The sequence below is a fragment of the Lemur catta genome, chromosome 17 (assembly GCF_020740605.2).
Source record: "Lemur catta isolate mLemCat1 chromosome 17, mLemCat1.pri, whole genome shotgun sequence".
NCBI classification, from domain to species: Eukaryota; Metazoa; Chordata; class Mammalia; order Primates; family Lemuridae; genus Lemur; species Lemur catta.
The window spans coordinates 40,422,511-40,441,582 of NC_059144.1; the positions used below are offsets into that span (position 1 = coordinate 40,422,511).

Consider the following 19,072-nt stretch of genomic DNA (forward strand, 5'->3'; position numbering starts at 1 on the left):
CCAGGTCCACCTTCAAAACATCCAGAATCTGACTGCTTCCCCCGCCTTCCCCACCACCCTGCTCTCAGCCCCCACCCTCCCCTGCCTGGAATTCTGATGCCGGCTCCTCCCTGCCGCCAGCCTCATCCCTGCAACCCATCCTCACACCCAGCGAGAGGGGTCCTGTCTGGGCACACTGCCCCTGTGCTCAGAGCCCTGCAGGGGCCCGCACAGCCCTGCGGCATCAGTGCACGTGGCTTCCCCGTCACTCCCTTCCCACGGCCCCCTCTGCACCCCAGACCCAGCAGCCTCGCCCACCTCGGAGCCTCTGCCCTGCTCCCCAGACGCCCCTGGGCTGGCTCCCGTCTCCCCCAGCTCTCTGCCCCACGACCCCTGCTCAGCATGGCCTCCCCACCACCCCCAGCTCTGTGTTCAGCACAATCTCCCCTCCTGCTCCCACAAATTGTCCCCTCCCACCTCCCTGGTACCTAGAACCAGCAGACACATTATACATTTACTTATTTTTCTTATTTATTACGTGTCTCTCCTATCCCTCCCCGGAATTTACTATCTGTGGCAACAGGAACTTCTGCTTGTCTTGCTTCCTTCATTGTCCCTAGAACCTAAAACAGTGCCTGGTACCTGGTAGGTGCTTAAAAAATATTTTTTTAAAAAGGAAGGATGAGCTAATGGGCCCTCTTGTCTAATTTCTCTACAATCTCTTCTCACCCCTCGTTTCAAATACCACCCAAATCTGACAAGGAACAGACCACCCGCAGAGGACAGCCACCTGAGGTCCAGGTGTGTGAAACCTGCCCTCTCCCCCGCCCACCCGCTGGGAAGCCCAGTGGCACCTGCCGTGCCCAACAGAAGGCTCCGTTCTCCCTGCACACCCAGCTCCGTCGAGGGCATTTCCATCTGCCCATCGCCCCAGATCCCGGGACTCAGTCTCAGTTCCCAGCCCATTCCCACAGCAGTGTGTCCCGTCCACTCCGGCTCCAAACACTTCTAAGCCTCACTTTCTGCCACGTCTGTGACCCGCCCCACCCTAGCTCATGCCTGCGGTCCACCCAGGAGCCATGTCCACACTGCGCTTTGAAACCAACAGGCAGCCCCGAGCACCAAAGCAGCTCAGCGGGAAACATGAGGCCACAGGGAAGTCCCCAGTGGTGAGAAGTGTCTCAGAGGGCGCTGGGACCCTGGCTTGCCTGGCCCTGACCAAAGCACCTAAACTGCTGAACAAACACCCCTCTGGGGCCTGTCGCCTGTTCCAGCACATTGGGAAGGCAGGACTGCGCAGACTGCCACCCCCATTTGTTTCTTGGTCTTACTGTTCCCTGTGCCCCCAAATCCTTGCATAATTTCTTTATTCTTCTACACTGCAGGTAATTCTGAGCCCCCCTGACTCCTTTGTGAAGGAGACAAGGAATAATAACAGCAGCTGCAGTTACTGTGCGGTCCTCTGTGCCAGGCACCGCTCTGAGCACTTGACATGATCTCACTGAATCCAGCCAGCAAACTGTTTTCAAACAAAATGAAGTTTTTATGAATGCTAAATTTAACAATTAATGAGGCTGACATAAAGCTGCGCTCTGTAGATGTTTAATTAAACATTTAGCCATTTTGATTTCACAGGTGTCTCCTGTTCCTTTTACAGACCATGAACGGACATTCCTATGGGCTCCTTGAAAAATGCACAGAACCAAAACATGAGTGGGTCGGACAGGCTTGTCCGAGTCTCAGCTTTGCCACTGCAAGGCTGTGCACCCTTGGACCAGGCACTCACTCAGCCTCTCTGGGCCCCAGTTCCCCCATGTGTAAATGAGTTGGGGGACACAATCAGATAATGCACAAAGCCTGCCACGGTCTGGCCCAAAGTAAATGTTCTATGTTCGGGAGCCATAAAGGAGAAGGGACAGGCAGACAGGTGTGTCTGTAGCACCCGATGGAGCAAACACCTTTGAGAAGTTGCAGCAAAATTGATGCACAGATTTTCCAAGCCTCTGGCCAGCTCCTACCCACTGGAAACTTTTCTGAAAGGAGTAACTTGGCAAGCTCCAAAGAGAGGCTCTGGTTTGGTGCCAGGATTAGACCAACCCGTCCCAGTTTGCCTGGAACCATGCAAGTTTTAAAACTGAAAGCCCCAACATGGAAGCAAGCCATATGTCCCTTGATGGATGGATGGATGGATGGAGGAACAAAATGCAGTTTACACATACTGCTATGGTTGGATGTTTTTGTCCCCTCCAAAATTCATGATGAAACTTGATCCCATTGCAACAATATTTAGAGGTGTGTCCTGTAGGGGGTGACTGAGTTGTTAGGGTGGAGCATTAGGTACCCTTATAAATGGGCTTGACGGAGGCAGTCCACTCTTCCGTACTTGCTACTATAGGACATGGCATTCCTACCCTCCAGAGGATGTGGCAACAAGGTGCCATCTCGGAAACAGAGATCAGGCCCTCACCAGACACCGAACCTGCCGGCACCCTGATCTCAGACTCCCAGCCTCCAACACTGTGAGAAATAAATTTCTGTTTATTGATTACCCAGCTCAGGTAATTTTTGTTATATCAGCACAAAGGTACTGAGATACAGACAACGGACTATCATTCAACCTTAAAACGGAAGGAAATTCTGACACAGGCTACAACACGGATGAACCTTGAGAATGTTACTAAGCTAAGTGAAATGAACCAGTCACAAAGGACAAATACTGTGTGATTCCACTTACATGAGGTACCTAGATTAGTCAAACAGAAAGTAGAAGGGTGGCTGCCAGGGCTGGGGGAGGGAAGGGCGAGTTGTTTAATGGGGACAGAGCTTCAGTTTGGGAAAATTAAAAGAGGTCTTTGGACAGATGGTGGTGATGGCCGTATAATATTGTGAATTTATTTAAATGCCGCTGAACTGTCCACTTAAAAATGGTCAAGATGGTTTTTATGTTAATGTGTATTTTGCCACAATTAAAAACGATCATAGAATTTTTTTTTTTTAATGAAAAGCCCCACATCCAAGGACAAAGCGAGATGCTGGTCACACACCTCCCGGCGAGTCTCACCTGGGCCAGGAGCCAGTCCACCAGCTTGCTCCCAGGCAGCACCGACTTGTAGGTCTTCAGGTGGTAGTCGCGGTCTCTGCGGAGAAAGGCAAGCGCAGGTGAGTGGCGGGGAGGAGGGTGGCGGGGGCAGCCCTGACCGCCCTGCCGGACGTGCCCAGGAGTCAGGGATTCCCCGGCTACCGAGGCACCGGGCTGGGGTCCAGGTCTCAGCCCACGCTCCACACCTCACTTGCAGCACCACGGAGGGCCCAGTCACTCTATGCCAGACCTCCCTCCACTAAAGAATGGGGCAGCAGGAGACGCCCTAGGGCGTTGCACACTCTCTAGCCAGGGGTCTCAGCTGGGGCGATTCTGCCCTCCAAGGGACACTCAGCTATGTCTGGAGACATTTCTGGCAGTCAGGACCTGCTGGGCCGGGGAGGGGGGTGCTAATGGCATCCAGTGGGCAGAGGCTGGGGATGCTGCTGAACGTCCTACATGCCGAGGACAGCCCCGCGACAGAGACTTATCCTGGCCAAAACGTCACTCGTGCCAAGGCTGAGGGACCCTGGTTTACTCTAACAGAGCAGGGGGAAAACTCAGTTCTTTCCTTTCCTTTATCCTTTTGGTTGTTGACATCCGTGTTTAAAGGTAACAAACTATACAGACACGGAAAGTCCTCTCCGCGGGGCTGGCGTGGGCTCCTGGGACCGAGCAGGGGGCAGAGCCCCGTGAGGTTCACGGTTCTTGCCCGAGGCAGGGGCTCCGCCCTGGCACGGCCCCTACATTTCTGCCAAGCCTCGGTTCCATCACTGACCTTGCAGCGAAACTGCAACAGTTTCTCAGCCTTCGAAGTCAACACAAATGAGCTTAGGCGGCCAGCCTGTGTCAAGGCTGATAAAGAAAGTCTAGCTGCAGAGTTTTTCTCAGGCTTTAGGAACTGCGAGGTGGGCAGGGGGGGACGGGGGGGCAGGTCCGGCAGGCCACATGCACGTAAGTGGAGGCCTGCTGCCCCCCCTGCCGCTCCCTCCTCCCAGGCTGCCAGGGAGCCCCCGCCTGCCTCCAGGGCAGCACAAGGGCAGCAGCCCAAGAGCCAAGGAGGGAGGAGGCGGGTCTGAGATGAAAGTGGTTCCCAGGGCCTGACCTTCCCCCCCGCCAACCCCTGCAGCAAATGCTGGCAAGAGGTTCCCGCATCTCCACTCCTCTGAGAGGTGATAAAAGCTATCAGGACAGGGGGCAGAAGAATTTGCAGCTGGGATAAGAACAGGTCACCCTCTCCGTCCCTTTATCCACAACTTTTAAGTTTCATGGTAATTTAAATTCACAGCATTTACAGTGCCAGGTGCCACACAAAGCACCTCTTTAAATATAATAATCATCACGGCAACCCAAGAGGCACGAGCTGTTCTGCCCATTTCACAGATGCAGAAACGGAAGCAAAAGAGGTAAACGACCTTTCGACATTCACTCAGTAATCACTTACTGAGTGCTACTTTGCCCTGGGCCCGTGCTCTCCAATGTACAGTCATTTTAATTTAAATTTCAATCAATTAATATTAAATCAAATTAAAAATCACGTCCCTCAGTCTCAACTGTTTAAAAGCTGCAGGCGACCAGTGGCCGCTGTACCGGACAACGCAGCCACGGAGCACTGCCATTAGCGCGGAAAGTCCTGCTGGGTCACGCGCGGCCGCAGGTGCTGCCCAGGGTGCTGGGGACACGGCAGTGAACACTTTCCTCACCCTCAGAGAGTTTACAGTTCAGCGAGGGAGAAAGACAGTACACAGGTAAACGAATACATGAGATGTCGAGTAGCCATCAGTTTTAAGAAGAAAACCAGCTCGAAGGAAGGAAGGACAGAGAGTACAGGGTGACGCTACTCTATAAAGGTGGCCAGGGAAGACCCCGCTGATATGGAGACACCTGAAGGAAGTGAGGGGCAGACGTGGACATACAGACAGCTAGAGCATTCTAAGCAGAGGGAACAGCAAGTGCAAAGGCCCTGAGGTGGCTCCTATCACTGTCCCCAGTCCGTAGAGGAAAGAGCTGAGACAGGGAGGTGCAGGGACTCTGCCCAGGGCCCCACAGCCGGACTCCAGCAGATTAAAGCTCAGCCCGTCTGGCTCCAGAACCGACACCTTCACCACCACACTGCAGCGCTTCCCGCACACACATGCACATGATCCTAACGACAGACCTACAGGGAAGGTGACTCCCAGCCCCATCTGATGGACAAGGAAACTGGGGCTCAGAGAGGTTAAGTTGCCGGCCCCAGGCCACACAGCTGAGATGAGGCAGAAGAGAAACTAAGCTTGGAAAGAGTAACTTACTTGATCACGGGGGTGTAGAGGCTGTGAAGACGGCAGTAAAGCCTCACACCCTGGAAGAAAAAAGGGGGATTCTGGGATCAGGCTGCATCCTTCAGGAGCCTCCAAATCCAGGCTGCCGGGAGAGCGCAGGGTGACGGGGGAGGCAGGGGAGGAAGAGAACAGGCCGCTGGGGCGCAGGTCTGCTCTGGGGTGACTTCACGAGGTGACCTCATGGGGGTCCGGGTGGGGGCCCCTACCTTGGACATGATATCCTCCAGCTCACTCCGCGCCTTGAAGGTGCCATCGTCATAGCGGAAGCGATACATCACCTGCTCATTCTTGAACTGGTGCTTGTCAGAAACTGGGGGGATGGGGAGGGCCCATGAGGTTGGGCACAGCCCCTCAGCCCCTGCCGACCACGCTCCCGCATCACCCTTCGCTGGGCCAGGCTCCGGGCCGGGCATGATTGCACTGGCCCCCTGCCCACGCCCCAGTTAGGTGGGTGCTATAACCTCCATGTTCTGCACACGAGGAATCTCCTCCGGTGTGGGGGGCCCTGCGGAGACCTGCGGCATGGGCTAGGACATCTGCAGGGTGAGGGGCCCAGAAATGCACCTGGGCCAGCCTGCACTGGGACCCTTCTGGCTCAGCATGTCCTGAGACCTAGATCCCCAATGGACGTGTGGGGACCCAGCATGCTGGGCTATGAGACCACAGCTGAGATTTATGGAACAATCTCTGGACAATGGCCTTGAAGTTGTCCTTGATGCTTTGGATCCATGAGCAAAGCCTGTAAGGCCTGACCTTCAAAGTATCAGTCTGACTCCTACACTCCCACCCTGGTCCGAACCACCTGCAGCCCCCGCCTGGATGATTACATCATGGCAGCCTCCTCGCTGGGCTCCCTGCTGCCACCCTCGGTCCTAACAGGCCACTCTCCACGAGAGGCCAGAGCGATGCTGGTGAAGTATAAGGCTGGGCAGGTCTTTCCTCCACACAGAGCTCAGCAGTGCAGCCACCTCAGTCAAAGTAAAGGCCAAAGACCCTGCAATCCCCCCGAGAGGCCTGAACCCCACCCACTCTGCTCTCCCTGTCAGCCCCGTGCCCTCTGCCCTCATCTCCTAACACTCCCCTACTTGCTCGTGCTGCTCCCTGGACAAACCGCTTTGACTCCTGCCTGGGGACTCGGCGCTGGCTGTTCCCTCTGCTGGACACACGAAGCCCAGCTGGCTCCCTCCCTCGCTGCTCAGGTCCTGGGCCCAACGTCACCTTCTCTGCGAGGCCTTCCCCGGCTCCCCTGCTCAAAATGGAACCTCGCCGCCCACGCTCTTCATCCTCCCTCCCTCTCTCCCCAGACCGATCGCCACCTACACACACGTGTTTTACTATCTTGCTTATCACCTTCCCCTTCCAACTACACGGTCAGCTCCACGAGGACCGGCAACGTTCACCTCTCCCGCGCACTGCCGTGTGAACAGGGCCTGCCACACGGTGGGCACTCAGTAAGTATTTGTTGAATGATTAAAACTTAAACAAATGTTTCTTACTCTTTTTGAAGGGATAGATAGAAAATTCTACTCCGCTACCCCCAACTATTCAAGGTGTCCCTGCTTTGCTGGTGTCCTAGGTGAATGCTGGGTTTTCCAGCCCTGGAAGCAATTTTATGAGAGCGACCACGTTTCTGAGGGTCACCCTGTGCCCAGGGAATGAGGCGGCCACACAGAAATACAGAGACAGCCTCTGGGCTAGTGGAAGCATGGCACTGCCGGGGTCTGGCCTGTCCCTGCCCCTTGGCCCAGCTGGGCCCGGACCCCACTCACCATGGTGGATAATACCATTCTCCAGCAGGGCTTGGCCCAAGTTCACTCCTTCTTCCATCTTGCTGATTTCGCCAATTTCCAGGAGCCAGGCAACGAACTCACTGCCAGGAACATAAGATGCCACTGAGAGGACTTCCCCAGTCCTGGGACCACAGGGACCAGCACTAAGCTGGCCTGGCCACACCCACCCCAGGAAACACAGCAAGATCTTCCCACAGGGAAGCAAAGCCTAGGACCCCACGGCCCTTGGGCTTGTACTGAGGCCTCACGCTTTCCTAGTTACCAGTGGCAGAGGGGTGGGTGTGATCAGAGCTCCGGCCTATCTCAGGCTCACTGGATGGATGGATGGATGGATGGATGGATGGATGGATGGATGGATGGATGGATGGAGAGGTGGATGGGTGAGTGGATGGATGGGTGGATGGGTAGGTGGGCAGATGAGTGAGTGGGTGGACAGAAGGGTGGCTGCATGGATGGGTAGGTGGATGGGCAGGTGGATGGATGACAGCTGGATAAATGAATGAACGGATGTACAGGCAGGTGAATGGGTGACTTAATGAATGGGCAGATGGATGACCTGATAGGGAGATAAATGACTGGGCAGATGGGAAGATGGTGCAGGTGGGTGGTCAGTGGATAGATGATTGGGTGGACGGATGGGGGTAAATGGGGTGGGGTGGACAGATGCACGGAAGGAATGAAGCAGCAAGCAGGGAGAAATGACAGGAAATCCTCCCAAAGGCTTCCCCATTACTCAAAAAAAAAAAAAATCCAAACTCTGCCCACATGTCAACAAACAAGGCTCTGTCTGACCTGCCCCCAGCCCGGCTCATCTCAGCCCGTACTCCTCTCGCTTGCGCCTTAGTGACACCCACCACCTTTCCCTTCATGAACAAGGCCAGACTCCTGCCTGCCTCAGGGCCTTTGCACTTGCTGTTCCCTCTGCCTGGAAACACCCTACCTTGACTCTTTGTGTGACTGTTCCTTTTCATCCTTCAGGTCTCAGTGCAAATGTTACCTCCTCAGAGAAGCCTTCCCTGACTACCTTACCAAAAATAGTCCCCTACCCAGACACAATCTATCACATCTGTTTTACTTCCTCTTCTGCACTTGTCACTGTCTGAAGTAATCTTCCTTACAGATTTATTTATGTGTTTATCAGCCAACTCCCCCAACCAGAATGTCCTCCTCATGCAAGCGGGGGGGGTTTGTCTCGTCCATGCACTGTCCCAGCACCTAGAAGCGAGCCTAATGCACAGCGGGCTCAGTACTCATTCATTGAACAAATGAAGGAATGAACCGTTAAACAAGAAGGAACGTTCTGGGCTCCGCAGGAAGGTCTCAGGAAGACAGAAGCACTCACAAGCCAGAGGATGACAGGCAGCTTTTCCACCTCCAACGTGACTGCCCGGGGCACAGAGGCTCAGCCAGACCCCCAGGTCCTGGAACTTGGGGGTGCTCCTCGGGCTCAGCACAGAGCTCACCCGGCTCCGAGTCGGCAGGAAAGGGGAGAGCCCGGGACGGGGCAGTTTCCGCCCAGGCAATCTGTGTGCAACGGAGGCAGGTGGCAGCTGGCCAGAGCACGCGCTCCCCTGCTTATCGAAACCAGCTGTCCCGCCTCCAATTACAGGGCCAGAGGGGCCAGAGCTATTTTTAGCGTCCCAGTGTTAGCTGAGCAGAGACCTGCCTTGCGTGTAGGTAGCGTGCATGCTGAGGCGTTCACAAAGCGCCAGCGGGAGGCACAGGTGGGCAGAGAAGAAATGGATCTGTTTTGTGGAATGGAATCCCCAGGTGGGGAAGAGACTGTTCTGGGTCCTGTCCACCCCTAGTTCCATTCTCAAAGTCCCAGCACTCAGGGACAGGGAGAAAGCTGCCAGCAGCTAAAGGAGGTGAGCAGATGTGTGTGTGCCCACTTGCGGAAGCTGGAGCCCCAGCGTCCGGTGGCTCACCAGCCGTCCGAATGGGGGTGGCCTGGCACTGACCAGCAACCCGGTGGCCAGGGTGAGGGGACAGGAAACGTCCCACAGCAGCTGCCGGAATAGAAGAGGACAGCCACTCTGACCCGTGTTTCTGCCCAGTCTGGGTCCTGCTACCTTCTCGGGGATCCAGGAGGGTTCACAGTTTGCTGGGCAAACTTGGGCAAGTCACTGTCCCTCTCTGGACCTCAACAGAGTCCATCTGGCAAGTGGTTCACTCGGGGGCCTACCGGATTTAGCAGGCAAACTTTTAATCACATGAAATCTTAAGCTGGGATCCCGTATGCAAAACCCAACAAAATTCACATCCAAGGCAGGGCCCGCAGCCTCTCATAAACACGCGAAGCAGACCAGGGGAGACCGTGCCAAACCCGCCAGCGCCCGCTGCATCTGAAGGCGGCAGCCCCTCCTCAGCGGAGTGGACCGTGGCGCATGGGAAGACTACAGCATCTAACAACTTTTCAAGAGAAGGAGGAAATCCGGCATTTCCTGTGAAATCTCCCAATTGTTAAATGTTGATATCTAATCCAGCATTTTCTGAAAACACCATGTGGGCCAAGGAAAACACGCCTGCGAACTGCCTTGGGTCAGCGGGGCGCCGTCTGCCACCGCTGGGGTGCAGGGAAGAGCGCGCCAGGTGGCAGGGCCAGCACACACAATGGCCTGGGTGAGAAGGGAGCCTGGGACACCAGGCTCTGCCAGGGGACTGGGGGCCTGGGTGCAAGGCACAGCAAGGTCCAGGCTTCCAAAGACTCAGAACAGCGCGAGGACATCCAGCTCGATGGGGCGTTTGAGATTCAGGGATGGGGATGACCCGAGAGTGAGCGCGTGTCGGCTTTCATCCCTCCTTCCTCCCTGGCCCCTGGAATCACTCCCCCAGTAAACACTGATGTAGCCCACCACATGTCAAGGCCAAGGCTGGACGCAGGAAACCCACAGGTACGCCTTTACAGTCTTGCTAAGAAAGCGCCTGAGCCGAGGCCCCGCGTACCACCTACCACCCAGCACGAGACCCCTTTCCCTGCCTGACCCTCGGTGGGCCGGGGGCGAGAGGGTAGGGGCTGAGGGTTTGATATCCATGCCTGGAATTCCACTGCCCGAAGCTGCTTCCTGAAGACGGCCACGTCTGATCATTACTGATCGTCTGCTGCACGCTGATGCCCAGCACCTGTCACACAGGTGGCCCTGAGCAGAGCCTCTGCCACCTCGGAGCTTTCACCCTGGCAGATGCCAGTAGCTGAATGACGTCTAATCTGTCAAGGGTGAAACCAAGAGCCTTCTCCTCTCAGGAAGCTTCCTCTGACTGCCCCTGCCAGACACCTTGTCACCCCTGGTCCCCTGAGCTCTGACAACTCCAACTGCCCTCATTCTGGGCCTGTGTAAGTTACATTCTCACCTCACTCCCCTACTGAGACTCTTCAGTGGCTTCCCAGGGCACCTAGAATAAAATCTGTTCCCCTCACCAAGGCCCTGTCTGACGTGGCCCCGTCTCCCACTCTCCAGCCACTCACCACCTCCAGCCACAAGGGCCTCCTCACGGCTCCTGCATTACTCACAGCTCATTCCAGCCTCAGGGCTCTTGCACCTGCCATTCCCTCAGCCAGGAACGCTGTTCCACACCCCTCATGGTATCTCTTACTTGTCATTCCGCTCTTGGTTAAAATGTCACCTCCCCTAAGAGGCCCTCCCTGCCCATCCTGGATGAACCAGCCCCCCATTTCCTCTCCTCCTGACATCACCCTACTTATTTCTTTATAGCATTCAACAACTTGCTGAAATTCCTTTCTTTATTTGTCTACTTTTCTATTGTCTGATTCCTCCACTGAACAGTTATCTCCAGGAGGGCAGGGATTTTGTCTGTCCTGTTCCCTCCTGCACATAGTGGGGACTCAGTGAACACTGAGTGAATGAATGAATGAATGAATGAATTTGTCTCCTCAACTCATCTGAGGATGCTGGAGGACAAAGGCATGTTCCTCCCACGCTATCCTCCACAATAATGTACAGATCTTGTTCTGTGTTTTTTTTAATGTGGCATCTACTAGTTTTTCTCTGAGTAGGGCAGAAACACGCCCCTCCTTAATCTACAGTTCTACACAATGTACCACCCATGGCCCCACACACGTTCCATCACTCTTGCCAGGACTGAGCACGTCCCATGCGTCATCTCACTGTATCCTCCAACAATACTACGAGCTACATTTTATTCTCTCTCTTTAATTAATCATTTACTGAGGCTCAGAGAGGTTAAGAAACTTGCCTAAAGTCACACAGCTAGAAAGAACCAAGGCTTAAGCCCAATTCTGACCCAAAGCCCAACCCTTGAAGGTTATAAAGATAAATCAGACACTTGTACTCACAGAGCTCCCCGTCTAGTCGCAGAGACAGACGTGGAGAAAGTAACTACCAATGTGCTTCACGGAGATAAGAATGACTAAACGCAGCAGAGCGCAGGGGGACAGAGCACAGGTCTGGAGTCACCCAGGCCTGGGTTCAAACCCCAGACCCCCACTGTGGCTTTGTGACCTTTCCCCTCTCTAGCATTTAGCATCCTTACGCTTACAATGGGGACAATGGCAGTAAGCTGCCTCACAGTGTCATGTGAGGACTGAAAGACGTGGCCAGACAGCAGCATGCGGAGCCAGGGGTTTGATAAACATGTCTCTGCAGCTACCAGGTCCTTCCGCCCAAGGACCAGCGTCACATCTTGGAGGAGAAGGCTCGGTCACTGGCCTGGCAGGGAGGGCGGATCACCGGCCTCAGGCTGGTGCAAGCAGAGCCGTGCGGGGAGCAGAGTGTTTCTAGAACAGCCTCCTACCGGAAGTCTGGGCCCTACGGACCCGCGGTTCTGAGACAAGCTGCGGTCCTGGCCCCGCGTCAAATGGGCAGTGCAAGAAATGCCCCCTAATCCTTCCTGAGGAGGCAGAGAACTGCTCTGAAGCTCTAATCACAGGCGGGTTACCCCATCCCGCTGGGCGAGGCCGCTTGGCAGGAGGCAGAAGGTTCTCCAGCCCCAGGGGGCCCGGAAGCTGCCCCTCCCGAGAGGAAAGCCTCCCCTCGCCGGGATCAGGGATTAGCTGGCCGAGACCAGCCAGGCCACCCCCAGCCCGCAGGACTCCCAGGGCCCAAACTCTCCTCTCCACAGACCCTCTCAGGGAGCTCGGAACTGGAGTTGCTGACCCTTGAGGGCAACAGGACGCCCGAGTCCAAGGTACCCCACGGCCCCTGAGACCTCCCGCTGCTGCCTCTCAACCACGAGCCTCAGGCCGCCACCGTCGGCTCCCCCGGCTCCACGCTCGGTCTCCAGCAGCTGCCCGACGTCGATACCCGACCCTGAAAGTCCCACAGCACTTCAACCTGGACACGTCCAAAACTAGGCCCCTGCCCCTCTCCCGGGGACCTGCTCCCCGCCCTCTGCCCCTTCCCTGCCCCGGCCCCCAGAGTCCCCGCCTCTCTGGCTCTTCCTCCTTCAATGTCATCATTCGGCCCAGGGCCCAGGCCTGCCTCTTCCCTCTCCCTCATTCAGTCTCGGGGCTTTGAAGACCATCCCAAGGCCATTTCCCACACTTAGGTCCCCCATCCAGACTGGTCTCCCCAAGTCAAGACTTTATCTTCAACCAACAAGCCACCATCTCCACTTGGGTGTTCAATAGTCTCAAACGTGACCTGTCCACAGTGGCGCTCTTGAGACCCCCTCCTGCCACCTTCCTCCTCTTCTCAAAGTAGCAAGTCCAGCCTTCCAGAGGCTCAGTCCTTAATTCCCTCTGTTTTCCCAGCCCATCAGCATACGCTGCTGCCTTCAAAATTATCCAGAACGCAGCCCCATCTCCCCATCTCCACTGTGACTGTCCTAGGTGAAGCCCAGTCCAAGCAACCTCCCCCTGGTCTACAGCACCATGACAATACGGCAGCGTTCACCCAAGGCCTCTGCAAAAGCTTTTGGGAAGTGGGTGGGGTATAAGTCAATCAATTCCAAATAAAATCCCTGCCTGGCAGGCAAACTTCTCTCCCAGCTGCACCACGGGCTTCAGGGGCCCGTGGGCTTCTTCCTCTCCAGGGTGTCTGGCACACAACGGGGCCTCAAAACAGCTTGGCCCATTTTATGAGCACTGGATTTCTGCTGCCTCTCCCAGGCCCCAGCCTTCTGCCCCAGGTGCGGAGCCCTGAGTTTAAGCCTGTAACACCTGCCTTCTGACCCCTTTGATCCTGGCTTATAACATGGGGGCAATTTTTCCTAAACAGAGAAAGCAGAGGCTGAAAAGCTTCCAAGAGCCTCCCCTGCCCCTCACATGACCCAGGAAGAGAAGCCGCAGCAGGTGCCCACCCGGCCAACACCTTGATCTCGGACTTCCAGCCACAAAACAAACTTCTGTTGTTTAAGCCGCCCAGTCTGTGGTACCTGTTACGGCAGCCTGAGCAAAGAGGCCTCTGTTCTTCCAGCCCTTCCGACACCTTTGCAACCAATGCCCTGCGTTAAGTACCTCTCTGCTTGACATATCTACAGTGGCTTCTCCTTTCTCAAGAGCTACAGCAGCATTTTTCAAACCATGGTGGGCAGCCCATTAGTGATTTGTGAAACCAATGCCACGGGCCTTGCCAGCATTCTTTTTAAATGAATGAAGAAGCAAATAGAACAGAACAGAATAGAAAGAACAGGATAAAATAGAAACAGGTATTTTCAGATGGTATCAAGCACACTAAGTTTTGTGAAATCTTGGCTTCAATTACACGTTACCTGGACGTGTGTACCAGGTCACAGTGTAAAACTTATGCTTGGCAGTGGGGTGAAGGACCTGATTTGGGGACCCCACTGGCCTTCTTGACCCGAGGGCTGTTCCACAAGGACCCGGGTCCTTCTGTAGCCCTGCGTGGGTGGAGGCGGATGGTCTGCCCCACCTCCAGATGGCCCAGGGACCCAGGGAGGCCAGGGTGGGGCCACTCACTTGCCGAGGAAGCACTTGGGGACGGTGCTCAGCTTTCTCCGGCGGTCCTTGATCAGGTTCACCTTCTTGTTCATCATCATGTGGTACAGCTTCTCCCCCTTCTCCGCAATCATGACGTAGGCGTCGCGCTCCATGCCCAGCTTCAGGCCTACGCAGGGGCACAGTCACAACTGGGGAGAGCACGAGGCCCCGGGGGACGCAAGGGGCAGGCCCACCACCTGCCCTCCGCCCTCCACCTGCCACCTGCCCTCCGCCCTCCACCTGCCATCTGCCCTCCACTGCAGCCACCAGCAGACAGCGAGAGAGCATGCAATGACTGTCAGTCACTGCTCGAGGCACCTGCCATTGACTCCTCAAAGCAACCATTTTACAGATGGGAAAGCTGAGGCCCAGAGAGGGTAAGTCCTGGAGTAACAAAGGGTGGTGCCTTCAACCCAGGAGTCAAGCTCCAGAGCTATGTTCTTAATCACCTTCCTGTGCTGCCTCCTGAACCTGAGGGTGGGTTTGCAAATTCAGAGGTCATCAGAAAGCCTCTTGGGGTCTTCATTCCAGCCCAGCAATAGAAGTCTGGTCGTTCCTCCAGACAGTATACATAGGACCCTGACCCTAATACCTACCCACATTTTTCTACTTGGATTCTTACCCAATCCTGACAACAGCAGTGACAAATAATAACAGGAAATGCTTTTATAGAATCTACTATATGCCAAGTACTCCTCACAAGAAACCTATATGAATGAGGTACTATGAATATCCCCATTTCACAGATGAAGAAACTGAGGCCCAGAGAAGTTAGGTTCTCCAATCAAGGTTGCCCAACTAGGAATGGTGGAAGCAGGATTTAGACCCAGGGAGTTTGGTCCCATACCTGTGTTCTCGACCTCAGCATGCACCACCCCTGTGAACCCAGCTCTGAAGTCAGGATTCGGACAACACCCAATTTTAACAGCAAGACCCACTCAGGCCGCCCTCCACCCATGATCCCATGTGCCCAGGTAGACCACAGCCCTCCATTCTGACCACAAAAATACCGATCAGCCCCACCCAGGCCAGGCCACACCCTGGTCCCTGCCCCAGTCCTGACCACACACTCAGCCCTGATCAGTTTCAGAGGTCACGACTTTACACAACCATGACCCAGTTCAGCAGCGTATTTGGCCCAACGGCGTTTTAGTAAATGTCGATGCAACATTGAACATCAGGAAATATCACCCAGAAAATCCAGGTGTCTGGCTTCTCTAGGAAAATGACCGATGGATCTAGGCACGCTGGGCCTTTGAGAGATGATGGCGACTTGCACTTGGGCGGGGCAGGGGGAGAGAGAAGCGGCAGGCTGCGCTTATACGCAAGGCAGAATCAATCTGGGGAGCAGGGCTGGGGGGGCAGGAATGACACCAAGGGTCTGACTCTGGCCTCCAGGGCAAAGGGAGGAGCCACTTACTGACACACACAAGTTAGGGCAGAAGACAGGGTAGAAATCGAGAGCTCTGACACGGTCAAGTAAGCAGGACAGACACTGAGGCCCAGTTCCCTCCTCTGTAAAACTGGGAGGTGAGGAGGGGTCTTAGGATCATGCATCAAATTTCCAAATATGGACAAACCCAAGGTCTTGTTCAGCAGCCTTGCAACCCTCTGCTGCAGGAACTTCGATCCCCATTTATCAGTTGAGATCACTGAGGTCTAGGAAGCTGAAGTAACTTGTCCCCAAACACTCCAAGGCCTCCTTGTTCCCGTCAGTCCCCACCCCCAGCCCACCCACCTACCACACCCAGCTCCCTGTGCATTCTGTGCCAAGTGCCTCGGGGCACCTGTGCCCAGAGGACTCCTGACCAAGGTCACTGGCAACCCTACAGGACCCTCCTCTCAGACTCAGACCCAGTGAATGCCAAACAAAGCAAGCCTCAGGCAGAAGGCGGGGGGCTATGTAGGGGACAGGAGCATCTTGGGTTCCAGTCCTCAAGGGTGAAGACCTTGGGCAAGTCTCTTCTATCAGGCCTCAGTTTCACTATCTGTCTAGTGGGCGACCTCTGAGATACCACCAAGTTAGAACGGTCCCAGTGCTTCATGTCCCTTCAAATACCTGCTTTTTGCAGTTCTGACCCTTCTGGAGGGCCCCCATGCCCCCTCCCTAGGCACACACCCCCTCTGCAGAATCCACGCACAGCCCAGGGATCCAGGGAAAGGCCCCCAAAACCGCCACTCACTCTCACGCTGCTCCCGCTCGCGGATGATGGCGTCCAGCCACTTCTGCTTCTCCTCCGCCGTCTTGGCCATGCAGACAAACCACTTGTTCTTGGCCGTGTTGTGGATCTTCCAGCCATTGGTGACAGTGTAGCCATTGCTGTGATAATCCGCTGGCGGGGCAGAGGCAAAGGAGTAGCACAGGTTCAGCTGGGAAACCCTCGCCGCTCCCCACCACGCGCTGGTGAGAGGGGTCACAGGCCAGCCCGTGACCTCCAGTCCCACTCCAGCCGTCACCAGGATCGGGAAGGAGTTGGACTTTCAACCCTTCCAGGACTCACTCCCCCTCTTGGCCATTGTCCAGTGGACAAGGAAGACCTTCTGCAAACAAAGCCCCCTCGCAATCAATCTCTCAGTGACAGGGGGCTTCAAGACCTCATGTTTGCGCACAAATACAGGAGTGACTGCAGAGGAGACATCTGCCCGGAGCCCGGGAACACTTGCCAGCCTCCTCCCCATCTCACTCGGGCATGGGGTTACTGAACACCCTCGCGCCAGCCTGACAACCCGAGGCGAGTGCGGGGCTCCACCCCGCTGCTGGCTGGGATGGGAGCTGGCAAACCTCTTTGAGAACAGGTTGGCACTGTCTAGGGAGGTGGGAGCCAGCTGTACCCCAAATCTGAGGTGGGGTCCACAGGTTTCACGGGACTGCCAAAGGGGTCTGCGACTCAAAACCAAGCAAGAACCCCGGCTGCCCTGGAGCAGCTCACGGCACATAGTCGAGGATGCACACAAGCCTGCTCGCGGCATCGCTGCCCATGTCATGAGTGGTGGAAACAACCCCGATGCCCACCACCCACAGAATGGGTAAACTGAGGACTACTCATGCAATGGAATACTCCACAGCAATGGAAACCAACAAACTGCAAAGAGCTACATGCAGAAACACGGGTGGAACGCACCAACACGCTGCTGAGGGAAAGATGTAAAAGAATGCAGCCCGTATTTCACGACCGTTTAAACATACATACAAAACTGTATGTATGCACATTTATATTTAAAGCTACTCATACATATGTAATCATATAGCCATTTATATAAGGTTCAAAAACAGAGACATTTTAATTAAAATATTTGGTAATAAATACTTCGGGGGTAAAAAAAATACTTTCAAAAAGCAAGAAAATGATCACCACAAAATTTGGACAGTGGTTATTTCTAGGGTATGAAGACGGTATTGTGAAGGGGAAGGATTTGGGGTGCAGTGGCTCATCTCCTGAGTGCCAACTACCCAGGGGTTCACTTCATGTATCTGTGCTCTGGGCATTTGTCTACAGCTTACGCTTCCCTGTAAGAGAAAAACTATACTGAATTGAAACAGCGCGTGCGGGCAGCAGGCGGGGCTGGGCACAGGCGGTGGGGGTCGGGCCCACCTGTCCCGTCTTCCACGTTCTCCACCTCCATGACCTCGGTGTTGATCCGACCCCGGAAGATATACAGGGAGCCGTTGATGGATTTGGTCCTCTTGGTGGACTTCTTGCTCCCAGTGACCCTGAAAGACGGTGGGGAGTCAGCGTCCCCCGCACTGCACCTCCCCAGACGCAAACGTCTGCAACAGCGCAAAGGGGAGCGCGGCACACAGGCGCCCGGGATGGGGAGAACAACGCTGGATCAGGGCCGGGAGCCTGGCAGGTCAGCCGGGGCCGGGCGACTCGAGCAAGTCATTTCTCCTCTCCCAGCCAGCTTCCTCATCTGGAAAATGGGCTCATAGCTTTGCGGACCTCACAGCGGTACTTACAAGAAACATTGATGGAAGACCAGTAAGAAGCAACGGGAACCCATTCTTCCTGGCTAGAAAATGGGAAGAGGCCCACTGGGTTTCTAAAACACAGGTACGTCCCGAAATGAGACCAGAACGGAAGGAGAGCTGGGAGCAGGCAGTCCCTCCGCCCGTCGCCCACCCTCCCACAGTTCCTTCACTCGCTCAGGTGAATTCTGCTGCTCACCCAGTCAGTCGCTGCTATGGCCTGGCTGCTGGTGTCCCCCTAGAATGCGTACGTTGAATCCTACCCCCCAACGTGATGGTATTAGGAGGTGGGACCTCTGACAGTTGACGAGGTCGGGGCGGAGCCCTCCTGCATGGGATTAGTGCCCTTATGAAAGGGTGCCCAGAGGGCGGCCTTGCCCCTGCCACCACGAGGGGCACCATCTACGAAGCAGAAATCAGGCCCTTGCCAGGCACTGAACCTGCCAATACCTTTGATCTTGGACTTCTCAGCCACCAAAATTATAAGAAATAAATTCCTGTTGGTTAAAAGCTACCAGTTCATAGTATTTTGTTATAGCAGCCCGAACAGACTAACACAGTCACTCAACAAACATGTGGCCAGCGCCTCCCACGGGGGAGGACACGAGTTAGCAACCACAGGGGTCACTCATCCACGCGGCACGTGCAGAACACCTGCTGTGCGCCGGGCACTGCTCCCAGCACTGGGGCTGCAGCTCTGAACAGAACAAACCCTCTGAGAACCCATTTTCTAACGCAGGGGGCGGGGGGCACAGAGACGGTGCCACTCTTCCTGGACGCTGAGCCTGTCCATCTTATGAATGAAACGACACCACCGGCTCTCCTGGGTCCCCAGCCTGCTGACTGCAGACTGTGGGACTTGTAGGCCTCCAAAATCACACGAGCTGCTTCCTTATAATAGGTCTCTTTCCATATATGCACACGTGTGTGTGTGTGTGTACATACATACATACATATACATACACACACACACACCCTTACTGGGTCTATTTCTCTACAGCACCTTGACTAATACAG

The 19,072-nt window shown here is 55.1% G+C and overlaps 1 protein-coding gene across 2 annotated transcripts in view; it reads right to left on the bottom strand.

Annotated features, from left to right (window-relative positions):
• Positions 1-19,072, bottom strand: part of PREX1 (phosphatidylinositol-3,4,5-trisphosphate dependent Rac exchange factor 1) — a 161,133-nt gene that overhangs the window by 39,452 nt on the left and 102,609 nt on the right. For both annotated transcript variants that reach the window (XM_045529228.1, XM_045529229.1), the window contains exons 8-14: positions 17,682-17,800; positions 16,272-16,421; positions 14,068-14,215; positions 7,149-7,249; positions 5,586-5,689; positions 5,350-5,399; positions 3,041-3,116 (exon numbers count right to left, since the gene is read on the bottom strand). In XM_045529228.1, the coding sequence (XP_045385184.1) occupies positions 3,041-3,116; positions 5,350-5,399; positions 5,586-5,689; positions 7,149-7,249; positions 14,068-14,215; positions 16,272-16,421; positions 17,682-17,800 (748 nt within the window). The remainder of the gene's footprint in view (positions 1-3,040; positions 3,117-5,349; positions 5,400-5,585; positions 5,690-7,148; positions 7,250-14,067; positions 14,216-16,271; positions 16,422-17,681; positions 17,801-19,072) is intronic.